Source organism: Phacochoerus africanus, chromosome 5, assembly GCF_016906955.1.
Source record: "Phacochoerus africanus isolate WHEZ1 chromosome 5, ROS_Pafr_v1, whole genome shotgun sequence".
NCBI lineage: Eukaryota > Metazoa > Chordata > Mammalia > Artiodactyla > Suidae > Phacochoerus > Phacochoerus africanus.
In genome coordinates, this window is record NC_062548.1 from 1,628,637 (window position 1) to 1,653,824 (window position 25,188).

At 40.7% G+C, this 25,188-nt stretch overlaps 1 protein-coding gene across 5 annotated transcripts in view; it reads left to right on the forward strand.

Moving 5' to 3' along the window:
• Positions 1-1,944: 1,944 nt before the first annotated feature.
• ZNF169 (zinc finger protein 169) overlaps positions 1,945-25,188 on the forward strand; it is a 52,414-nt gene continuing 29,170 nt past the window's right edge. For 2 of the 5 annotated variants that reach the window (XM_047779343.1, XM_047779344.1), the window contains exon 1: positions 1,945-2,049. In XM_047779343.1, the coding sequence (XP_047635299.1) occupies positions 1,960-2,049 (90 nt within the window). In that variant the 5' untranslated portion in view covers positions 1,945-1,959. Of the gene's footprint in view, positions 2,084-19,524; positions 19,965-21,629; positions 22,034-25,188 lie in introns of those variants that run through there. The other 3 variants (XR_007134833.1, XM_047779345.1, XM_047779346.1) reach the window with 3 other exon arrangements.

Genomic DNA, 25,188 nt, shown 5'->3' on the forward strand with positions numbered 1-25,188 from the left:
TGCAACCTCATTGTTCCTAGTCAGATTAGTTTCCACTGGGCCACAATGGGAACTCCTGAGCAAATTGACTTTTATTAATCATTTTTTGATAAATATCATCAGTATAGCCATCCAGACAAACATTAGAATTACTTTGTGGTATTGAAATATATGCACATGCTATTTTAATTGAATTATGTTAAATTTACTGTTCATTTTATGAGAAATCTTGAATTTATCCTTCTTTAAAATTTTATGTAAGAATATGTATAATTACATATTATACATTTTACATACATGATGCATGTAGAAATGAAAGTGGGAGTTCCCGCTGTGGCTCAGCTGTAATGAACCCGACTAGTATCCATAAGAATGTGGGTTTGACCCCTGGCCTCACTCAGTGGATTAAGGATCTGGCATGCTGTGATCCGGTATTGCTGTGGCTGTGGCATAGGCCAGCAGCTGCAGCTCCCATTCGACCCCTAGCCTGGGAACTTCCATATGCTGTGGGTGTGGCCTTAAAAAGCAAAAAAAAAAAAAAAAAAAGTAACATTTAAGATTTTTTTTTGGCTGTGCCCACAACATACAAAAGTTCCCAGGCCAGGGATTGAACCCACACCACAGCAGTGACGCAAGCCAAAGCAGTGACCATGTAGGATCCTTAACCCATTAAGCCACCAGGGAACTCTAACTCTTAAGATTTCTGAAACGGAGTTCCACTTATGGTGCAGTGAAAACGAATCTGACTAGTATTTATGAGGATGCAGGATCCCGGCCTTACTAGGTTGGGGATCCGGCGTTGTGGTGAGCTATGGTGTAGGCTGACAGCTGTAGCTCCGATTCCACTCCTTGGCCTGGGAACATTCATATGCCATGGGTGCAGCCCTAAAAAAAAGCAAAAATAAATAAAAATAAAACCTAAAAAAAAAAAAAAGGTCTCTAAAACGTATTTGACACACTTCTCCCTTAATTTAAGTTTCAATCAAGCATTTAGGCCTAATTTTGCTCCTATCATTCAGGCAAAACCCTGTATTTTTACTCCACACCATGCATGGGAATTATGATTTCCACTCTGTTAGGAACAGACACTGTTCCTGGCCCTATGTGAACTAAGGGTATTTCCCTCCTTCCTTTTCAGTTTCTTTCCTAGGGGTTGTACATGTACATGTGCATGCTGGTTGTCTCTTCAGGAAGAGGACCCACACTGGATTTCCTTTCTCTCCCCTGTGACCTGAAATTTCTCTCCAACCAGTGATGCTCAAAGGCTTGCACCTGGTTCCTCACCCATTTATCAGGGTTCATTGCTCTTCGTTGTCTTATGTCCAGTGTCTTCAAACTTGTCATGTCATTTAAAAGTTGTTTTAGGCAAGGGGTTAAATCTGGTTCCCAGTACTCCATTTTGAGAAGTAAACAGGAAGTAACTTTAAAACACTTTTGTCAAATTCCTAGAGTCTCTTTGTAAAGACTTTATGTTCCTGAGATTCCTATTCTGTTACATATAACCCATGATTTTTGGACTAGCAAAATAATTTTTATTTTAGTTATTGTAGCCCTATATGTTTTCATGCTTACTTTTTCCTTTTTTTTTTCCCTCTTTTTCCCATTTTAGGGCCGCACCTGTGGCATATGGAGGTTCCCAGGCTTGGGGCTGAATTGGAGTTGCAGCTGCCTGCCCACACTGCAACGCGGGATCCGGGATCCGCGCCGAGCTCCGTCTGCGACCGACACCCCAGCTCACTGTAAGCTCCCGGATTCTTAGCCCACTGAGCAAAGCCGGGGATCAAACCCAAATCCTCATGGATACTAGTCGGGCTCATTATTGCTGAGCCACACAGGAAGTTCCCCCAATTGGCTTGCCTTCAGTACCTGGATCGCAGGTGCTGGAGGAGCAGAGGGATGGACCACTGGAGCCGGCGGCCTTATAAAGGGCCTGGTCAGGTGGGGGGGGGGGCCGTACCCGTGCCGCAGGGCATTGTGGGTATGGTAGTCCCACCCCGAGGAATTGTGGGTAGCGTACTTTCGCGCCGCGGACCTTGGTTCGTGAGGCTTGGAAGACTTTCCGAGCTTGTGGTGAGCTAGCCCACCGTTGGCCACTGGCTCCCTGGTAAAGCGGGTAGGGAAAGCCGGGCAGGGCGTGCGCGGTTGGTCCATTTTGGCCGCGGGTTCTTTGAGAGTTGATTTTTTTTTTCCGGGCGGGGTCGGAGAAGCTGTGGGCAGAGGTCTTGGGTCGTGCTGGCCAGTGGTGCTGCGGACCCAGCGTCCGTCCCAGAGGGGTCGGGACTAGTGCAGGTAATTTTGGGGGGCACAAATGCTCCTCGTCCGGAGCAGACGTCCCCACTGCTGAGGCGCGCTGCTCAGGCGCCCTTCCTGGATGTTAACTGGGGGGCCGCTGCCAGGTGGTGCCCAGCGCTTGGCTCCTAGGACCTGGGTCTTTGGGGAAGGTCTGGCTTGGGGCAAACACCCAGATTTACCTTGATGGGAGAGAGGGATGTGGGTGAACAGCCTCAGGCCCGCGGTCTTCTGGGGGTGTTGGTAGGACCTCGGGGGGCGGGGGGCTGGGCCAGACATCCAAGGGTTTGTGGCCAGCATGATTCTGCCCAGGTCTGCAGCTCCCGGACATGTCTGGCTTCTCCGGAGTCGGTCTCTTTGAGAAGCATGGGGTGGAGAAAGTCGGGTGGGAGGAAAACTCCTAGGGGCATGGCAGGCCCACCTCAGATGGGGACTACCACCTCGTGTTCTTGCCTTTGCTCATAACTGGAAGGTGCATTACGTGGTTGTCCTTAATATTGTAGTCCTATCTCATATTTTAATAGCAGGATTCCACTGCTGCACACTTAGTGCATGACCTCAGGGTTTCTCCTTGCCTCTTTGGGTTTTACAGATTTTCCCACTAATCTCACGTGCTGTTAAATCTTGTAATTTCTTCTTCCCTTTCTCCTCTCCCCTCATCTTTGTGTTCTCTCAACATATTTTGTCTTTTCCCATGTTCTAGTTCAGCTGTTAAAAAAGGGGTCCTCTCTTTATTGCCTTTCCCAGCTTGTGGGTTCTAACGTTGGACTTGTGAGGTTCTACCATCAACTCTGGACCTTGGGCGTTTGCGTTTATTCTGTGTGCCTCCCTTTCCTCGTCTGTAAAATGAAGTCGAGAGCACTCTTTTTGTTGTGAGGTAGAGATGCGACTGTGTTTCTGCAGTGGTTAGGGTGCCTGACAGACAGTGAGGGCTCAGGAAAAGGGATTATCATCAATTCTGAATTGCCTCTTCAACCCACCTTTCCAGAATTATCTCTCTCTTTTTTTTTTACCTTTTCTAGGGCCGCTCCCGCGGCATATGGGGGTTCCCGGGCTAGGGGTCTATTCAGAGCTGTAGCCACTGGTCTACACCAGAGGCACCACAACAAGGGATCCGAGCCGTGTCTGCAACCTACACCACAGCTCGTGGCAACGCCGGATTGTTAACCCACTGAGCAAGGCTAGGGATCAAACCCGCAACCTCATGGTTCCCAGTCTGATTCGTTAACCACTGAGCCACGATGGGAACTCCCGGAATTCTCTTACTCTTCACTCTGGTTGGACTCTGTTTTACAATCACATGTATTCCACTCCATGGAGTTTTATTCCTTCATTCCTTTATGCTTCACAAATTCACTTTTTTTTTTTTTGGTTTGTTTGTTATGCTTTTTTGTCTTTGTAGGGCCTGCACCTGAGGCATATGGAGGTTCCCAGGCTAGGGATTGAATTGGATCTACAGCCGTCGGCCTACACCACAGCCACAGCCACAGCAACTCGGTATCCGAGCCCTGTCTGCAACGTACCCACAGCTCATGGCAATACCAGATCCTTAACCCACTCAGCGAGGCCAGGGATCAGGCCTGGAGTCCTCATGGATGCTAGTTGGGTTTGTTAACCGCCAAGCCACAATGAGAACTCCACAGATTCACTCTTGTTAACTAACCAGCTCAGATGTTCCTTCAGAGCAAGGATTTCGAAGTGTTCTTGCCAGAATTACCCCCACTGCCCCCTTTAGTCCCGGAGCACTTTATACATGAGGACTCCAGGGCTCAGTGCATGGTACATCCTGATTGTTTGACTGTCCCGCTGGGTTTGAGATATTGCTTTGAGGAAGGGGCACCTTGTTTGGCTCTTCATGGGTCACTGATTGTACCCAGCTGTGAGGATATGATGGCTTGTTCTTTCTGCCTGGAAAGGGACATTTATGGAAGGAATGATGGAAACTCAAGTGGGAAGTGGGGTTAGGCTATTGTTGGGGTAGGCTGTGGTTACTAAGATAATAGGTGTGGATCTCTTTCTGTGGTCTTTGGGACCCACTGCAGGGTTTGGACCAGAGCAGGCTCATCATTTCTTCATTCAGTTATTTATTACCTCATCTCTCTGTTCCCCTTTATAATGGAAGGCATCAAGAAGAGTTGTCTATGTTTGATAATCCAGTTTTTCTCTGCCCAGTCTAATTTTCAGATATTTGGGATTTTTTAAGGTAATCTATTGTTACTGATGTCTTACTGGATGCCATTCAAGTTCAAGAACCTTCATAGTATTTTCCATAGTGGCCGCACCATTGTACAAGTCACCAGTAGTGCACTAGGGTTCAGTTTCTCCACATCCTCTCCAAAACTTGTTATTTTGTATGTGTAGTTTTTAAATTTTTTTTGTTGAAGTTGATTTACAATGTTCTGTCAATTTCTGCTTTACACCAAAGTGACCCAGTTATACATACATATATATGCATGCTTCTTCCCATATTATCCTCCATCATGTTCCAGCACAAATGATTACATGTAGTCCCCTCCCTTTTAAATAATGGATATTCTAATGGGTCAAGGTGTTATCTCATTGTGCTATTGATTTGCATTTCTCTGATAATTTGTGATGTTTAGCATCTTTTCATACTTTTGGCCATTGTATCTCTTCTTTGGAGAAATGTTTATTCAAGTCCTTTGTCCATTTTTTAGCCAGGTTATTTGTTTTTAGTTATTGAGTTGAAGTTCTTTATATATTTTGGATAGTAACCTCTTATCCCATGTATAGTTTATATCTATTTTCTCTCATTCCGTAGATTGCCTTTTCACTTTGTTGTTTGTTCTCTCTTCTGCGTAGAAGTTTTTAAGTTTAATGTAGTCTCATTTGTCTATTTTTGCTTTTGTTGCTTGTGATTTTGGTGTTATAGCCAAGAAATTATTGCCCATTTCAGTGTTAAGAAGCTTTTTCCCTATGTTTCCTCCTGGGAGTTTTATAGTTTCAGGCCCAGGGTTTAGAAAATTTTTTTTTTTTTTGAAAATGATAAGAATAATATTTATTGAATTCTTACTAGGTATAAGATGCTACATTTGGCTTATTGTAACTAATTCAACATATTGAGTATTCCCATTTTAAGACAGGGGAGCTCTGCTTAGAGAGAATCTGTACCACTTTACTAGTCAGTTGCAGAGCTCATATTCTTTAATAGCATTTCCCCAAGTGAGTCCCAATTTATGTAGAAATTTTAACATTTGCCAATAATCAACCTTTGGCTTTTTCATTCTCTTTGGAGTTTCATTTATATTTCATGAAATATTAATTCCTCTCTATTACTTTTTCCTTTTCATGTCTTAGCTTCTTAAGGTGGGAGTTGGTTTTTAATTTCTTTAAATTAAAACTTTTCTGGTACATTCATTTGAAGCTATATGTTCTCTTTAAAAACTGCTTTAGCTGCTGTCTTTGTTGCTAGGACTGTTATAATAAAGCAGCACAGACTGGGTGGCTTAAAAAACAGATTGATTTTCTCCCAATTCTGGAGGTTAGAAGATAAAGATCAAGGTTGGTTTCTTCTGAGGCCCTTCTTAGGCTTGTGGATGGCTGTCTTCTCACTGTTTACACGATCTTCCCTCAAATCTGTCTGTGTTCCAATTTTCCACTCACCAATTATATTGGATTAGGACCCATTCTAGTAATACCATTTTAACTTAATTATCTCTTTGAAGACCCTGCCTAAAAATACAATCACATTCTAAGGCACTGGAGGTTAGGACTTTTACATGTGAGTTTGATAGAGGACACAATATGGTTAGATCCATATTACAAATTTGGTTAGTTGTGACATGTTTTGATATGTTGTGTTTATTAGAATCATTCAGTTAAAAATATTTCTAAATGTCCCCTGGAATTTTTTTCATCCATATCTCCTTTAGTCCAGTACTGCTTAATTTTCTAATTGTGGAGGTCTTTCTAGATACTGATTTCTGCTCTAATTCCATCTTGGGCAAAGAACATACTCTTTTAAAATATTAATCCTTTGAAATTGGTGACTTATTTTATATGCCTTGGTTAATATTCTGTGCCCTTTCTACACTTGTGAGGTTTAGTGTTCTATAAACGTCAATTTGATCTAATCTGCCTGATAGTATTTTTTAAATCTTCTGTTACTTTGCTTTTTCTCATTTACTGAGAGGTGAAAAATTTTTTTTAACTGTGATTATGATTCTCTTTCTCTTTTCCATGCTGTTATTTTTTTTCCTTCAAGTATTTTTCTCCCAATTTATGGCTTGACTTTTTATTTTCTTGCCAGTATTTTTTGCAGAAGTTTTTTTTTTTTTTCCATTTCTTGGGCTGCTCCTGTGGCATATGGAGGTTTCCAGGGTAGGGGTCGAATCGGAGCTGCAGCTGCCAGCCTATGCCACAGCCACAGCAACCTGGGATCTGAGCCACGTCTCCAACCTACACCATAGCTCACGGCAATGCCAGATCCCCAACCCACTGGGCAAGGCCAGGGAGTGAACCTGCAACCTCATGGTTCCTAGTCGGACCGTTAACCACTGAGCCACAAAGGGAACTCCAGAAGTTTTTAATCGTAACAGAATCCAGTTTACCAATTTTTTTTCTTTTATGGATTGTGTTTTTGGTGTTTTGTCTGAAGAGACATTGCCAAACCCCAGGCCATCTAAATTTTCTCCCATGTTCTATTCTTTTCCTTTTTTTTTTTTTTTGGTGTTTTTAGGGCCACCCCCGCAGCATATGGAGGTTCCTAGGCTAGGGGTCGAATCGGAGCTACAGCTGCCAGCGTACACCACAGCTCATGGCAACGCCGGATCCTTAACCTTCTGAGTGAGCCCAGGGATTGAACCTGCATCCTCACAGATGCTAGTCACATTCATTAACCACTGAGGCACAACGGGAACTCCCTCTCCATATTATTTTCTAGGCATTTCAGAGTTTCACATTTTACCTTTAAAAGCCTGTGGTCCATTATGAGTTAATTTTTGTGAAAGATATAAGATTTATGTATGTGGATGTGTAATTGTTCCAGTGCTGCGGTTTATTGAAAAGATAATCCTTTCTCCATTAAATTTCCTTTGCTCCTTTGTCAAAGTTAAGTTGACCCTATTTGTGAGTCTATTTCTGTACTCTATATTCTGTTCCATTGATTTTTTTTGTCTATTTTTTAAATCTATTTTTTGCCAGTATCACACTTTCTTTTTTTTTCCTTTCTTTTCTTTTTTTGTCTTTTTGCCTTTTTCTAGGGCCGATCCCGTGGCATATGGAGGTTCCCAGGCTAGGGGTCTAATCGGAGCTGTAGCTGCCAGCCTACACCAGAGCCACCGCAACACCAGATCCGAGCCGCGTCTGCAACCTACACCACAGCTCACAGCAACGCCAGATCCTTAACCCACTGAGCAAGGCCAGGGACCGAACCGGAAACCTCATGGTTCCTAGTCGGATTCGTTAACCACTGCGCCACGACGGGAACTCCGGTATCACACTTTCTTAATCACTGTAGCCTTATAGTAAGTTCTGAAATCTGGTCATGTCAGTTGTCTGATTGTGTTTGTGCCTTGCCTCTACATATAAACTTTAGAACCAATTTGTTGATATCTTCAAAGTAGCTTGCTGAGATTTTGATGGGTTGAATGTTATGACCATTAGGGAACAACTGACATCTTAAAAATATCAGATCTCCCTATGCATGATATGAACTACCCATTTTTTTAGATCTTTGATTTCTTTCAGCAGAGTTTTATAGTTTTCATGATATAGATCTTGTCAAATTTTTAAAAGATTTATACCTAAGTATTTGATTTTTCTGAGTGCTAATGTTATAGTTGTTTTAATTTCAAATTCCATTTGCTAATGACTGGTATAGAGGAAAGCGTTGATTTATGTATATTAACCTTATTTCCTGTAGCCTTGATATAATCACTTCTTAGTTCCAGAAATTTCTTGTCAATTCTTTGGGATTTTCTACACACACAATCAGGTCATCTGCAACGAAGACAGTTTTATTTCTTTCTTCCCAGTTAGCATACCTTTTATTTCCTTTTTTTGTCTTCCTATATTAGCTTGGAATTCTAGTATGATATTAAATAGGAGTGTTAAAATGTGACATTCTTGCCTTATTTCTAATCTTAGTGAGACAGCATCTAGTTTCTCACCATGAAGTATAGTTGTAGATTTTGCACTCTTTATTTAAGCATAGCTACAGTTTTTTTGCAGAGGGTAATAGCACAGCCCATTTTTAGTCTAAGCCTAACAAAATTGATATTAACTCTTTTTTTTTTTTTCTTTTTTGGTCGACGCACAGCATATGGAGTTCCTGGGCCAAGGATCAGATCGATGCCACAGTTGTCACCTATGCAGCAATGCTGGATCCCTTAACCTACTGTGCTGGGCTGGGGATATGCTCCAGACACACTGCTGATCCTGTTGTGCCACAGCAGGAACTCCAATATTGATTCTTTAATGTTGTCAAATATCTTACCAGTGTTCACATTTCCTTGAGTGCCTCCAAAATGTCTAAGCAAGGTCCACACATACATTTGATTGATAGGTCTCTTAAGTCTCCTTTTATTCTATAAGACTTTTCTCTTTTGATGCTATTGACTTGAAGTCTTTACATTTTTTAAAAATTGCAAGTTACTTCAATTCACCCTCAGTACTTCAGCATTGTTTCTTAATAATGTTTTCTTGTTTTTCTCTGTGTCCAGAATATCGTGATCATACCTAACAATATTCATAATAATGCTCTAATATCATCTAATATCCAGTTCATTTTAATTGGCCTTCATAGTACCCAAAGTGTCTTTCAGTACATTTGTTCAGATTAGCCAGTTAAGGCTTATAGATAACATCTGAAGAATGGTTTATCTTTCTCTCTCTCTCTTTTTTTTTTTTTTTTTTTTTTTAGTCTTTTGTCTATTTAGGGCCTTACCTGTGACATATGGAGGGTCCCAGGTTAGGGGTTGAACTGGAGCTGTAGCTGCTGGCCTATTTCACAGACACAGCAAAGCCAGATCTGAGCTGCGTCTGCGACCTACACCACAGCTTATGACAATGCCTTATCCTTAACCCACTGAGTGAGGCCAGGGATTGAATCTGCAGTCTCATGGTTACTAGTCAGATTCGTTAACCACTGAGCCATAATGGGAACCCTTATGGATTTTCATTTAAGGAAAAATTTCCCTCTTAAGAATTTCATCATGAAATTGACTTGTTGAAGACCTGTACCATTTTATGACTGCCCATTCGTAAATTTTGAATCATATTTCAAATCTTGGATATAGAAGTAGAAGGGAAGGTGCAGCCAGGTTATGACTTCTACCCTGCTTCAAGTCTCCCCCGAAATCTACATTCTGTGGAGAGCTGTAGTGCTCTTGCTATTTGGAGTTTCTTGGGCCTTGTCCTTTGGCCCCATGACTGATGTGGTTGGGAAACCTGTCTTTTCATTGTAATAGGTCACTTTATTTCTCCATGCGAACACATCTGTGGGCATGATGTGTTCCTCTTAACAGAGCCCACACACTTACTTAACAGAGTTTCATCCAGCTGCTGGGGTCGTGGGCTTCATTTCCCAACTGGAGACTGGGGCTGAACTGCTCCTGGTCCAGCCCTGGGGCCTTTTTTTATAGGACACTGGTTAAGAATGGGCTGCCTGATGTCCTCTGTAACCTGCCTTCCTTACCTCCCTCTCCACTCTGCTGCACTGGCAGGCTGGATATAAGGGTCTTCCTCCTAAGCACCCCCTCACTTCTCTCTTCTCTAGGTCAAGCTTTTGCAGCTTGACTCTTCTCTAGGAAGAGCACTTAGCAGACCAAGAATATGGCCCCAGGGCCCCTGACAACCAGGGATGAGGTGAGTCCTGAAATTTCTCCCTAGTTCTTACAGAATGGACCCACTGCCTCTTGTCCTGAAGCTGCCTTGTTGGTGTCAGGCTGTACCTAGCCCTGATCTTGGCTCATCTAACCTGGCATCTTTTCTCAGACTCCTTTTCTCCGTTCATGACTCATGCATTCACCAAGTAGTAAACTGTTACCAGCACAGATAAAACACAGACTCAGGGTATTTATGCTAATGGGCCCAAGGTGTAAAAAAGTGAAGGAAGGCTTTCAAGGGAGGAGCTGCTTGAGCTGCCCTAATAGATTTGGCAAGTTGAAGAGCTGAGGGCATGTATTCCTGTGGGAATGAGGCAGGCCTAGCACATCAGAGACCAGGTGACCTGTGGGCTGTCCCTCATCATATAGGAAGCTTGTCAGTGGCCTTTTGTCACATTAGTTTTCTCTGTGTAGAGGTGAGGGTGTTGACCTGATGTCTGCTGGTGACTCATGGATAGATTTAGTTGGGCTGGCCCCATGCTTTATATTTATTTATTTATTTATTTTGCTTTTTAGGGCCACACCCATGGCATATGGCGGTTCCCAGGGTAGGGATTGAATCCAAGCTACAGCTTCCGGCCTATGCCACAGCCATAGCAACACCGGATCCTTAACCCACTGAGGGAGGCCAGGGATTGAACCTGCAACCTCAGGGTTCCTAGTTGGATTTGTTTCAGCTGTGCCTCAATGGAAACTAACCCCCCTATGCTTTATATTTAAATGAGTTTTGTGCACTTAAAAATTGGAAGATTACACCTAAGTCCCAAGTCCACACTCTTGGCACATATGACAGGTATCTGAAGCCAGTGGGATCTCTATGATGAAGTAACACCCCTGATCCTCTTGACTCTATGGCTGAGGTGCCTACCTCATTCACTCATTACTTGCCTTGCTCCTGAAGGCTGTGGTTTCCCCCCTCTGGGTCTGGATGGAGGTGATTCAGCCAGAAATCTGAACGTCAGGATGAGGAGTATGGACTTGAATTTGGAGCAAGCTGGGTTTTGAAGGATTTTCAGAAGGAGTTTGCCATATTGAAATCAAGGATTTGGAAATAAATAGTAATCCAATGAATCTATGTCCCAAAGGAAAGATTTTCTAATCCCTAAGCCTAGGCATTATGCAAACATGACGTAATCAAATGGAGTTAAAATTTACTGACCTCGTAAAGTGATACCATGTGGGATACTGTGTTGATTATATCAGGTTTGAAAGATAGTATTTACTGGGTTAAGTTTTGTGTTTCCTGTCCTATAAATGTGATATGTGTAGAATTTTTTTGTAAGAGCTGAACTTGATCTTAATGCTGAGTTCATATGGTAGATGTTTGCCTGTAACTGTATCAGTTAAAAGTGATTGGTTTTGGGAGTTCCTGTCGTGGCGCAGTGGTTAACGAATCCGACTAGGAACCATGAGGTTGCGGGTTCGGTCCCTGGCCTTGCTCAGTGGGTTAACGATGCGGCGTTGCCGTGAGCTGTGGTGTAGGTTGCAGACGCGGCTCGGATCCCGAGTTGCTGTGGCTCTGGCATAGGCCGGTGGCTACAGCTCCGATTCAACCCCTAGCCTGGGAACCTCCATATGCCGAGGGAGCGGCCCAAGAAATAGCTAAAAAAAAGACCAAAAAAAAAGTGATTGGTTTTGGTGTTATCAGACATCATTGAGGGCTGTGTCTCTCAATTGTCAAATCTTTTATACCTTTGAGAGAAAATGTTTATATAGTGTATGCAATTCAGAATGTCCGCTAAGGTAGCAGAGGACAGCTTTTCTTTTGTAGGTCTCACTTTAACATTTCTGATGTTAACAGAGAGGCATTCTTGACGAAATGGAACATTGCTTTTCCTGTCCCTATTCTGCCACTTCTTGTGGGGGATCCTTAGCACACCCTGAACCTCATACTGTCTATGACTAACCTCTCTCAATATATATATTTTTCTTTTTATTTATGTCCTTATGAAAAATTGATGCAGGGGCACAAGCATCTGAGTGGCTTTGTCTTTTATTTATTTTTATTGTTTAAATTTTTATTATTTCTGTTATAGTTGGTTTACAGTGTTCTATCAGTTTTTGCTTTTTTAAGATGAAGTTTCCTTCCTTGCAAATGTCAGGCGCTCATAACATACTTGTTGCATAAAGGGGCCCAATCGTAACTTAACTTTGAAAGAACAAAGAAGTTTGTTTGTAACTCTTTGTTATTTGAGGCATAGCAATTATATTCTTTAGGGTTCTTTAAATTGCATTTTCCATTAGTTTCGTGTCATATCTGAATTATATAGAATATTCTGACCTACGTATTCATCATGACACATAGGTATTTTTCCTAAGGCCTTTTCCATGAGAGGAAAATTTGGAATACACAGTATCGTTGTGACATAGAAGGGGGCTGTGCCTGTAGGCTACTAATGAATAAGAAATTGCCACTCTTAGGAGTTCTCTTGGGTTAAGGATCTGTCGTCACTGCATTGGCTTAGGTCACTGCTGTGGCATGGGTTCGATCCCTGGCCCTGGAGATTTCACATGCCGAGGGTGTGGGCCCCCCCCCAATTTAACATTCTTTTATTTAATCTTAAAAAATTGGGCATTTCCTTGTGGTGCAGCAAGTTAAAAATGAGGCTTTGTCACTGCAGTGGTGTGAGTTTGATCCTTAGCCCAAGAGCTTCCACATGCTGCAGGTGTAGTCAAAAATTTTTTTGAATGTCTGCTGTGTGCATGAGCCTTTGATAGTGTACAGTGTTACCTACATCATAGCCTGCATTCTTACAACACTTTCAGCTTATTTGGGGTTTACCTATCACTGGAGTTTAACATTTTGGAAAGTTTTTATTGAGATATAATGCACATCTAGTAAAATTTGCCCTTTAAAAGAGTACAATTCAGTAGCTTTTAGTATATTCACAAGGTTGTGCAACCTTCACCACTATCTAGTTCTGTATGTTTTTTAGTATTCCCTCAAAAAACCCTGTACCCATTAGGAGTCACTCCCCGTTCTCCCCTCTACTAGATCTTGACAACCACTGATCTGTCTTCTATCTCTATAGATTTGGTTGTTTTGGCTGTTTCATAGAAATGGAATCCTGTAATAAGCAGTTTTTTGTATATGTTTTCTTTCACTTAGTGTAACATTTTTCAGGGTTCATTAACATTGTAGCCCAAATCGGTAACAGTTCATTCTGCTTTAAGGTTGAATAATATTCCATTGTATTGGTATGAGACATTTTGTTTATTTATTCATCAAATGATGGACATTTCAATTATTTCTATCACTAGAATTTAATTAATTTAATATTTTCGGTCTGTGTGTATCTGAGAGATTTTAATGGTAAAATTAGAGTGTATTAAAACTAGTGACTACCCCAATATCATACCTTTAGAGGTGAAGAAACCCCATTCACATTGAAATTGATGACTATGGGTTAAAAACATTCACAGATTTTCATTATTCCATCCCATTATTTTTCAGTCATTTGAAATTTAATCCATTCTCAATGTTTGAGAACCTATTGAAGGGATTTTTTTTTTTTTTTTTTTGGCTGTGCTTGCAGCACGTGGAAATTCCTGGGTCAGGACTCAAACCTTATTTATTCATTTATTTATTTATTTTTATTTTTTAAAAGATAGCTTATTTGGATATAATTGCAATACCATATAGGTTAAAACATACAATTCGATGGTTTTTAGGTGTATTTACAGAATGTGTAATCATGGCTATTTAATTCATGAACATTTTATCACCCCCCAAAAAAAATCCCATGCCCAAGAGTAGTCACTTGCCAACCCCTCCTTCCCTCAGCCCCTGGCAAATACTAATCTGTTTTCTCTTGATAAATTCATTTCACATAAATGGCATTTTACATTATAAGGCAGGACTCAAACCTGAGTCACAGCAGTGACTGCCGAATCTTAACTGCTAGGCTACTAGGGAACGTGGAGAAATTTTGTTCATGAAAAGAATTTTGGACTTACCACAAAATACGACCAAGTGAAGAGACATGAATATTTTGAATATATGAACTACATCTCTGTAGTAGAGTGTCTGTTTTATTGTCTGCTTTCAGAACCATCCACGGTTTGCTACACCTCTGCTCTTAAATTTTCTTAGTTTACCTTTCCCTGCTGCCAGAAGTTTTTCCCTATGCATATTGTAGGCTTTTTCCCTCTCCCTCTGCTCATGGAATCTGTGTTCCCTTCCTCGCTACATGTCTCAGCTTGATTCTTAGCCCTCTCTCTGCTTTTTCCTTGACTATTCTGAGTCTTACCTTTTAAATTTTAGTTTTTTTGGATATATAGTTTATACTATAATTTACCCTGTAGATGAAATTATTAGACAAGGACTTTAAAGTCTCTGTTTTAACTATGCTCAGTGAGGAGAAGGAAAATGTAGTACTGTCAGCTATCAGATAAAATCAACTTCAAGACAAACAGGAAGAAGACCATTTCAGAATGATAAAGGAGTCACTTCATCAGGAGGCTATAATGGCTCTGTGTGTATATGTCTAATAACAAAGCTTCAAAGTGGTTGACAGAATTCAAGGGAGAAAAAGGACTCCCTCTGAGTAATTGATAGAACTAGGTAAAAAAATCAATGAAGACATAGCTGATCTGAAGAAAACTAGCAACTCTCTTATCCTGGTTGGTATTTATAGAACACTGCACCCCACAGCTGGAGAATACACATTCTTTTAAAGTACATTTGATATGTTCACCAAGATAGACTACATGGGAGTCTATAAAGGAAGTCTTAATGAATTTAAAAAGATTTAAAGACTATATTAAGTATATTCTGAGACTGTAATAGAATTGTATTAGAAGTCAATAATAAGAGATCTAAAAAAATTTCAAACATTGGAAATTAAACAACACATGCCTTAGTAATCATTACATCAAAGAAGAAATTGTAAGAGAAATTAGCAAATATTTCAAACAGAGTGATGATAGAAATACAACATACCAAAACTGGTGAGAGGCAAACCTGGCTAGTTCTGCTTTGCCAGCCCTGAAGCAGAGCCTTCTACTCTTGGGGCTAGGGACTCTATGCTAGCCCCACCCCTGGCATCCAAGTTGAAGCCCCCATGCCATGTCCCCAGAGGCCCTGGAGGAAGACAGGGTATTGCTGATTTGGCTCCCATATTCTCTTTCCTGCCTGACTTTCTGTTCCTTGATGGAGAAGCTCATGGTCTGTGATTGGTGATGAGGTTACAGGGATTTGCACTAAGGACAAGCAGGGGGGCTTAGCACTTGGGAAGTGACTGAATGAACACTCCAGAGCAGAGCCATCACCTGCTTGCCTTCCCATACTTGGACAGAGGCAGCTACGTGTGGTCACAGTGCTAGCTTGCCAACTGGCTAATGAGCCACTCTGGATTTTATTTGCATTTCTTAGGTCTCAGGCACAATGGGTCGGAAAGCAGGATCTCCTTTGCCTAATGAGAAAGGTTCAGGACAGACATCAGAGGCTCTGCTTTCAATGGTCTAATGTTTAGTTGGAGAAAATCCATGTATACAACTTAAATCAAAACAGGCAATTCTGCAAAAAGATGGAGATAAACCATCTTATTTTGTGAAAGAAGGAATCTTGAGGTAGAGTCCTTAGGAGCCAGGTTTGGGGAAAGCTTGTAACACTGGTTCAGGTTAGATTCTTCCAAGACCCTCCCTAAGGTAGAGTCCTTAGGAGCCAGGTTTGGGGAAAGCTCGTAACACTGGCTCAGGTTAGATTCTTCCAAGTCACTCCTGTATTTCTGGCAAGTAATCATGTCTCCTGAAATTCCACAGGAGCAAGTACCCAGGGATTTGGTGAGTTTAGGTGCAATGTCAGTCTAAAGTCAGACTTTCCTACAAGGAGAATGATACTTTAGGAAGAAGAACCCACAGATATGTTATTTATAGTATACGTTTCAATTTAATTATGAGCTCAGGCAGCATCAAGAAAATGCATTCTGGTGAGAAACCCTATATGTGTGATAATGGCAGTAAATGCCTAATCAAAAGCATAAAACTTAGTATCAGAGATACATACTGGAAAGAAACTTTACAAGTGTATTGAATGTTTAAAAAGCCTCAGTCAAAATTCTAATCTTCAGCATTAGAGATTTCGCACTGGAAAGAAATCCTGTGGAAACAGTGTAGGTAAATAAAGGATTCAGATCCATCTCAGATCTCTTTCAGCATCAGAGCATCCATTTGGGAGAGAAACTAAAAATCTGGTAAAGGTCAGGTAGCTTTAGCTAGAGCTCACATCTTGTTCTACGTAGATAAACTTACAGGGAGAAGCCCTGTGAGTATAAGGTGTGTGGGAAATGCTTTATCTGTAGCTTAAATCTAACCAACACCAAATAGTCTACTTCAGGGTGGAGCCTTACAGATGGGATGAATGTGGAGGGGTTTCTGTTTGACCTCACAACTTGGCCAGCACCAGAAAAGTTAGGGCATGGGAAAAAAGCCATACAAATGTCGTGTCTATAGAGAGTGCTTCAGCCAGACCTTCTACTGTCTTTACCAGCACAGAATCCCACTGGTGATAAGTGTGGGAAAGCCTTTGTCAAGTTGCAAATCTTATTCAACATCAGAAAGTTAATATTGGAGAGAAACCCTATGTATTAGTCTCCTAGGGCTACCATAAAAGAATATCACAACCTGGGTAGCCTAAACAACAGAAATTTTATTTTCTCACAGTTCTGGGGGCTAGAAAATCATCCAGTTCTTCCTGGCTTGGAGATGGCTGATTTCTGGGTGTATGCTCTCATGGCAGAGATGGAGTGTTCTGGTATCTCTTCCTTTTATGAGGTACCATCCCTATTGGATCAGGGCCTCACTCTTACGACCTCACTTAAGCTTAATAGTTCCTTGGAGGTCCCATCTCTAAATATTACCAAATTGGGGTTAGGGCTTCAACATAATTTGGGAGGACATAATTCAGTCCATAGCATTCCACCCCTGGCCCTTTAAAAATTCATGTCCTTCTGACATGAACATGTATTATTTCATCTTTAACAGCTCTCAAAATCTTAACTCACACAGTGTCAATGTTATAGCTCAAAGTCTTATCTAAATATCTAAATCTGATATAGGTGAGACATGAATAGAAGTACCATCTAAGGTAAAATTCCTTTCCATTTGTGAACTTGTGAAACCAGACAAGTTACGTACTTCCAAAATAAAATGATGGAGAGGAGTAGGATACACATTCCTGTTCTAAAAGGGAGAATTCAGAAAGAAGATAGGATGAAGGATTCTAATAAGCCCAAAACCTAGTAAGGTAAATTGTATTAGATCCTAAGGCTGGAGAATAACCCTCTTTGAGTTGATGTTCTACTCTAGATTGTCAGTGCCCCTACAGCTTGGAGGGGTGACCCTGCCTCTGTGGCCCTCTGAGAGGGCCCTGCTGTAACCAAGGAGTGGCAGCCTTGTTCCCTGGGCCTATGGTGTGATTAGCAGCTGTGTTAATTTGTGAATAGCCTCTCTTTCTTTGAAGGATAATGCATACGCACACTCTTCCTAATCCACCTCATTTTCTGTGTTTACTGTTGTCCCAACTGCAGTGTTTTTGGTGACATACTTCAATCTCTTCATGGCTTTTGCTGAGATGAGTGATTAAATTCATGTTTCACACTCATACTAATTACCTTATCAAATCGTTGTTCAAACATGCCCTTGGTGTTCTCTTTAGAACAGGTTTTCTCTTTTTTGTTTTGTTTTGTTTTGTTTTCAGTGTAGATAAACTGAGAATTTTATCTTCACTTCAGGTTTCTTTTTACTTACCAATTCCATCTTCAATTCATCTCTTTTCTTGTACATTTTACTCTAAGCAGTCAGGAGGACTGCTTGAATCTCCTCTGTTAAATATCGTCTCATCACTCGCAAGTTCAGCCTTCCACAGAATGCTTTGAGAATCTAATTCATGGTGTTTCCCTCATGGTGCAATGATAACAAACCTGACTAGTAACCATGAGGATGGAGATTCGATCCCTGGCCTTGCTCAGTGGGTTAAGGATCTGGTGTTGCTGTGAGCTGTGGTGTAGGTTGTGGCTTGGCATTGCTGTGGCTCTGGGATAGGCCGGCAGCTGTAGCTCTGATCCAACCTCTAGCCTGGGAACTTCCATATGCCATGGATGAGGCCCTGAAAAAGACAAAAAAATAAAAAGAATACAATTTACATGTGTTCTTTGCCATTTTATAACAGAGATCACATTTCCTCCAGTTTCCAATAAACTGTTCCCCGTTTCCATCTGAGCATCACCAAAATGGCCTTTAAAGCCTATATTTCTGCCAACATTTTCATGGTTATTTATGTATTCTCTAGAAGATGTAGGTTTTCTTTTCATCTCTTCTCTTCTGAGCCCTCATCAAAATCACTTTTGATGTTTGTATGTCTGCTAGCATCTCTTTCATGTCAATCTGTTTTTTCTAGCATGCATCACAGAAATCTTCCAGCCTCTACACATCACACAATTTCAAAGCTGGGTTCAAAGTTTTAGGGATTTGTTACAGCAGAGCCCCTCTCTCAGTACCAAAACCTGTATTGGTCTACTAGGGTTGCCATTAACAAATTACCATAGACTGGTGACTTAAGCAACATAAATTTATTTTTCACAGTTTTCAAGGCTGGAAAGTTAAAATCAGGGTACCAGCTGATTTGGTTCCTGCTGAGGGCTCTCTTCTGCCTTGCATGTTGCTGTTTTCTTGCTGTGTGCTCACATAGTAGACACAGAAAGAGAGTGAGCACTGGTCTTTTCTTCTTATGAGGTACCAGTCCTATCAGGGCTTCATCTTTTTGATCTCACTTAGCCTTATTCACTTCCTTGCTGGCCATAGCTCCAAATGTAGACACATAGAGGACTGGGAGGAAAAGCCTTTAGTCACAATTCACAAGCATCAGAGAGTACACAATTAAAAATTATCAGGTGGAGAGAACCCTTTAAATACAGTGAATATGAAATGCTTTATTTGTTCAGTGTTAGAGAATTGATAGATTGGGAAAGGCCATAGATGCAGGTGACATATAGGAAGCTTCCATGTGCTAAGCCCACATGGATCCTGACTCCGCCTCATAGTATTGACACTAGGAAGTGTAAGGAACATGGAGAAGATTCTGGTGATGCACTGATCCTCAGTGTATGTAGGATCATGAGAGCCCTGTGAACAGTTTCTTTCCAGCTTGTTGGAAAGTATTTATTATTCTGGGCCATCTGCTAGGATATGGAAAGTGCCCTTGGAAATACATCTCCTTGAAAGTAACTACAATATTTGTTGATGTGAAATTCATATAACATAAACTTAAGCCATTTTAATATGTACAATTCAGTGGCATTTAGTATATTCACAATGTTGTGTAACCATCACCTCTATTTAGTTCCAGCATTTTTTCATTATTCCCAAAGGAGTCATTAAGCAATCACTCCCTGTTTGCTCCTCTTTCCAGATACTCACTAACCTGCTTGTGTCTCTATGGATTTACCTGTTGTGGATCTTTCATATAAATGGGATCATTCAATTAAAACCTTTGTGACATCAAAAATGGCAAAGTAAGGGAAAATCCATGGCTATACCTCCTCAAAAGCAACTAATGAGCTGCCAGAAACTATCAAGAGTTAACTCTTATAAAACTTTGGAGGCTGGTCAAAACTGGAAGATTTGCTGAAGAAAGAAGCTCCTTTCTTTGTGGCAGGAGAGTACTGTGGCATTTTAAACTGCCTGCCTACCAATTATCCATGAGAAAAGCCCAGGCACAAAGACTTTGAATCAACTATCCCAAATATTCATAAAGAGCTAAAGGAAACCATGGATATGGAACAAAAGGAATTAGGTCAACAATGTTTGAAGAGATGGAGAGTATCAATAAAGAGAAATTATAAAAAGGAACCATATATAAATCCTGGAGCTGCAAAGCCATGATAACTGAAGGAAAAAAAATTCATTTATAGGGCGTTAATGGCATATTTAAACAGGCAAAACTAAGTCAGTGCACCTGGGAGTACTTTAATGGAGGTTATCTACTCTGAGGAACAGAAAGAAAAAAATAATGAAAGATGAATGGTGCTTGTTGGACTGGTGTGACACCATCATGTGTACTCACATACATATAATGGGAATTGCAGAGGGAGAGGAGAGAGAAAAATCAAGAAATAACATCCAGAAACTTTCCAAATTTTATGAAAGACGTAAATCTGTATATCCAAAACACTCCACAAACTCCAAGTAGGATAAACTCAAAAATATCCACACCAACACATACTGTAGTCAGATTTTTGAAACCTGACAACAGAGTTTTAAAAGCAAATGAGTTGTTTGTTACCTACAAGGGATCCTCAAATAGATTAACAGCCAGTTTCTCATCAGAAACCACGAAGGCTGCCAGTCAGTGGGATGACATATTTTAAGTTTTGGAAGAAAAACTGTCCACTAAGAATTCTGTATCTGGCAAATTACTTTTTAAGAATGTTAAGTTACCAGGTAAAATGTGAGAGAGCTCATTTAAAAGTAGATGTGCTCTTAAAAAACAAAACAAAACATGAAGCCCTTCTGGCTGAACTGAAAGGACACTAGATAATAACTCCAAACCATAAGAAAGAAAAGTGAACAGTAGCACATAGGCTAATATAAAAGCCAGTATTGTGCTTTTTGTTTGTTTTATCAATTCTTTTTTTTTTTCTATATGATTTCAGGCAAACACAAGTATACATCTGTTAAAGAGCATACATTGTATAAAGATGTAATCTTTTGGACAATTACAAAATAAAGGGAGAGGAGTCCCCATGGTGGCTCAGTGGGTCAAGAACCTGACATAGTGTCTGTGAGGATGCGGGTTTGATCCCTGGCCTCACTCAGTGGGTTAAGGATCCAGTGTTGCTGCAAGCTCTGGCATAGTTTGCAGATGGAGTTCAGATCTGGTGTTGCCATGGCTGTGGCATAGGCCTGCACCTGTGGCTTCGATTTGACTCCTAGACCAGGAACTTCCATATGCCACAGGTGCAGCTGTTAAAAAAAAAAAAAGTATAGGAAACAGAGTGTTTGTATACTCTTGAAACTAAGTTGGTAGATTTTTACAAGTTTAACATGTAAACATGATAACCACTAAGAAAATAATTAAAAAAATACAGAAAAATGAAGGAAGAGAATGTTATACTACAAAAAAATTTTTGAAAAGGCAGTAATGGAGGAATTGAGGAACAAAAGACATACAGAGAAAACAAATGGCTAAGTAACAAAAGTATGTCTTTCCTTTTCAGAAGGTCCCATTGTGGCTTGGTGGGTCACTAACCTGACGTATCTATGAGGATGCCTCATTTGATCCCTGGCTTCACTCAAGTGGGCAAAAAAAAAAAAAAAAAATCTTTTCAGTAGTCACATTATTGTTATTATTAGTCTTTTTAGGGCCACACCCATGGCATATGGAGGTTCCCAGACTAGGGGTCCAATTGGAGCTGTAGCTGCCGGCATACACCACTGCCACAGCAGTGTCAGATCCTAGCTGCATCTGTGACCTACACCACAGCTCATGGCAATGCTAGATCCTTAACCCTCTGTGCCACAGCAGGAACTCCAAAATACATTTTAAATTAGGAAAATATTACAAGAGATGAAGAAGGATATTTATTGGTAAAAGTTTCACTACAGAGAGAAGATTTCATGATTATAAATATATACATACCTAACAATATAGTCCCATAATACATGGGGTAAAAATGGGCAGAATTGGAGAGAAAAACGGTTCTACAATAATGGTTGGTGACTTCAGTACCTAGCTTTTTATGTTGAATAGCAGCCAGACAGGATCAACAAGGAAATATAGGACTTGAACTACACTATAAATCAATTGCACCTAACATTTATCTACAGGACACACCATTCAACAACAGCAAGATATGTATTCCACTCAAGTGCACATGGAACACTCTCTAGGATAGACCATATATTAGGCAACAGTTAAGGTAAGTCTTAGTAAGTTTGAAATGATTGAAGTCATACAAACTAACTTCATTTCACAATGGAATAAAACTAAAATAACAGAAATAACTCTGGAAAATGCATGAATATATGGAGACTAAATAGCACACTCTTAAATGACCAGTATATAAAGAAGAAAAATCATACAGTAGAAAATACTTTGGGAGACAGATGGAAACAAAAACATGATATTTCCAAAACTTAAGAAGTACAGTTAGGGAGTTCCCTTTGTGGCTCATCAGTTAATGAACCTGGCCTGGATCCATGAGGATGCAGGTATGATCCCTGGCCTTGCTTCAGTGGATTAAGGATCTGGCATTGCTGTGACTGGCATAGGCTGGCAGCTGTTGTTCCAGTTAGACCCCCTAGCTTGGGAACTTCCATATGCTGCAGGTGCAGTCCTAAAAAGAAAAAAAGAAAAAAAAAGAAAAAAAAAAGGAAATACAATGAGAGCATTGCTTATAGGGAAGTTTGTCAATGCATACATTAAAAAAGAACTCGAATTAATAATTTTATAACTTATGTAACTAGAAAAACAAGCACTAAGTAAACCCAAGCTAGCAGAAGTAATAAATGTTAGAGCAAAGCCAAATGAAATAGAGAACAGAAAAATGATAGGTCAACAAAACCTACAGTTGGTTCATTAATAAGATCAACAGAATTGACAAACCTTTATCTAAATTGACCAGCTAAAAAAGAAGACTCAAATTACTAAAATCAAAAGTGAAATTGGAAACCTTGTTATCAATTTTTTAAAAATGAAAAGGACTCTAAGGGAATACTATTAACAGCTGTATGCTGACAATTTGGCCACCCATGGTGATGTGAACAGATTTTGAAACATGCACGATCTAAAGTGACTCAGGGAAGAATAGGAATTCTGGATAGATCTAAAACTAGTAAGGATGTTGGATAAGTAATTAAAAAAAAAGTCCCAGAGTTCCCATTGTGGCTCAGCTGAAACAAATCTGACTAGTATCCATGAGGACACATGTTCGATCCCTGGCCTCGCTCAATGGGTTAAGGATCGGGCATTGCTGTGAGCTGTGGTTTAGGTCACAGATGCAGCTCAGATCTGGTGTTGCTGTTGCTGTAGGATAGGCCATTGGCTACAGCTCTGATTTGACCCCTAGCCTGGGGTGCCACAGGTGTGGCCCCCACCCCCCCCAAAAAATCAAATCTCCCAACATAGTAAAGCTCACAATGAGATGGTTTCACTTGTTAAATACATAAAGAAGAGGTAATATGAATCTTTCTCAAACTATTCCAAAATATTGGAGAGGACACTTCCTAACTCATTCTGTGAAACATTGCTCTGATTCCAGAGGTCTCAAAGACATTACAAAAAAAGCAAAGTTCAGGCTGATATCCCTTATGAATACAGAGGCAAAAAGCCTCACCAAAATGCTCCCAAAGTGAATCCAGCAGCATATTAAAAGGATTGTACCTCATGACCAAGTGAGATTTACAAGGATGTTTCAGTATATTAAAATCCTGCATATGTCACAGTAAGAGAGGAGTTTCCATTGGGGCGAAGCAGAAACAATCTGACTAGGAACCATGAGGTTGTGGGTTTGATCCCTGGCCTCGCTCAGTGGGTTCAGGATCCAGTGTTGCCGTGAGCTGTGGTGTAGGTCACAGACTTGTCTTGGATCTGGCGTTGCTGTGGCACAGGCTGGTGGCTATAGCTCCAATTAGACCCCTAGCCTGGGAACCTCCATATGCTGCAGGTGCAGCCCTAGAAGGACAAAAGACCAAAGGAAAAAAAAAAGAGTGTGATGGACTGGAAGTTTGGGGTTAGTAGATGCAAACCATTACATTGAGAATGATAAGCAATGAGGTCCTACTGTATAGCAAAGGAAACTATACCCAGTCTCTTGGGATAGACCCTGACAGAAGATAATGTAAGAGAGGGAATGTATATGTGTATGTATGTACACATGTACATACACACGTATGACTGGGTCACTTTGCAGCAGAAATTGGCACAACATTGTAATCACCTATACCTTAATTTTAAAAAAAAGTACTAGAGTAATCAATGGCTGAAAACTTCCTACTTCTTTTGTTGTTGTTTTGCTTTTTTTTTTTTAAAGGGCCTCACCTGTGGCATCTGGAGGTTCCCAGTCTGGGGGTCGAATCGGAGGTACAGTTGCTGGCTACAGCCACAGCCACAGCAACACAGGATCCAAGCCGCATCTGCGATCTACACCACAGTTCATGGCAACGCCAGATACTTAACCCACTGAGTGAGGTCAGGGATTGAACCCATAACCGCATGGTTCCTAGTTGGATTCGTTTCCACTGCACCACAACGGGAACTCCAAAATGACAAAACAAGTGAAGGAACAGATTAAAAAAGCTAAGTGTATCCCAATCATGATAAGCCCCACTCCTGCTGCAATTCATGCCAAGATAGAGTGAAACTTCTGAAGACTAAAAATGAAGAAAACATCTTGAAATCAGCTAGAGAAAAAGAACGCATTTCTTACAGGGGAAGAACTATTAGAATGGTAGAGAATTTCTCATCGGAAGTGACAGGAGGTTAGATGGAAGTGGTGTAGTGTTTTTCAGGTTCTGAAAGAAAAGAATTGTAAAGCCCAAATCCTGTATGGAATGAAAATATTTTTCAGAAATGAAGGGAGATCAGAACATTGCCAGATGAAGGAAAACTCAGAATTTATCTCCAGGAGAATGAGGGAAGGCAAATTTATAAACAAAAAGTAAACATTAAATGAGGGAAACTTGGAACATCTGTGTGCTGCTTAAGCAGGCTTAAGACTCCTATCCTTAGAAAGTCCCGCTGGCAAGATTGTATTTTGGCTAGCATTGCGATCTTGCATTTCAGGTAGGTTGGCACCATTCCCAGAACTGATAAAATGAATGGCTCTCTATTGCCTAAAACTATGTGCACAGTGTGATTTATGCTTTCCTTTAGGATCCTGAGTTTTGGTATGTGCTAGAAAGAAGGTGCCTATGTTACCATCCTGCCACTAAAATTTGGGCAATGAGCCTCTAATGAGCTTCCTTGTTAGACAACATTTAGTACATGTCACAAATTCCTTGCTGGAGGAATTAAGTGGGTCATTTGCAACCCCACAGAGAGAAGATTCTTAGAGGTTTATTCCTAGGCTCCTCT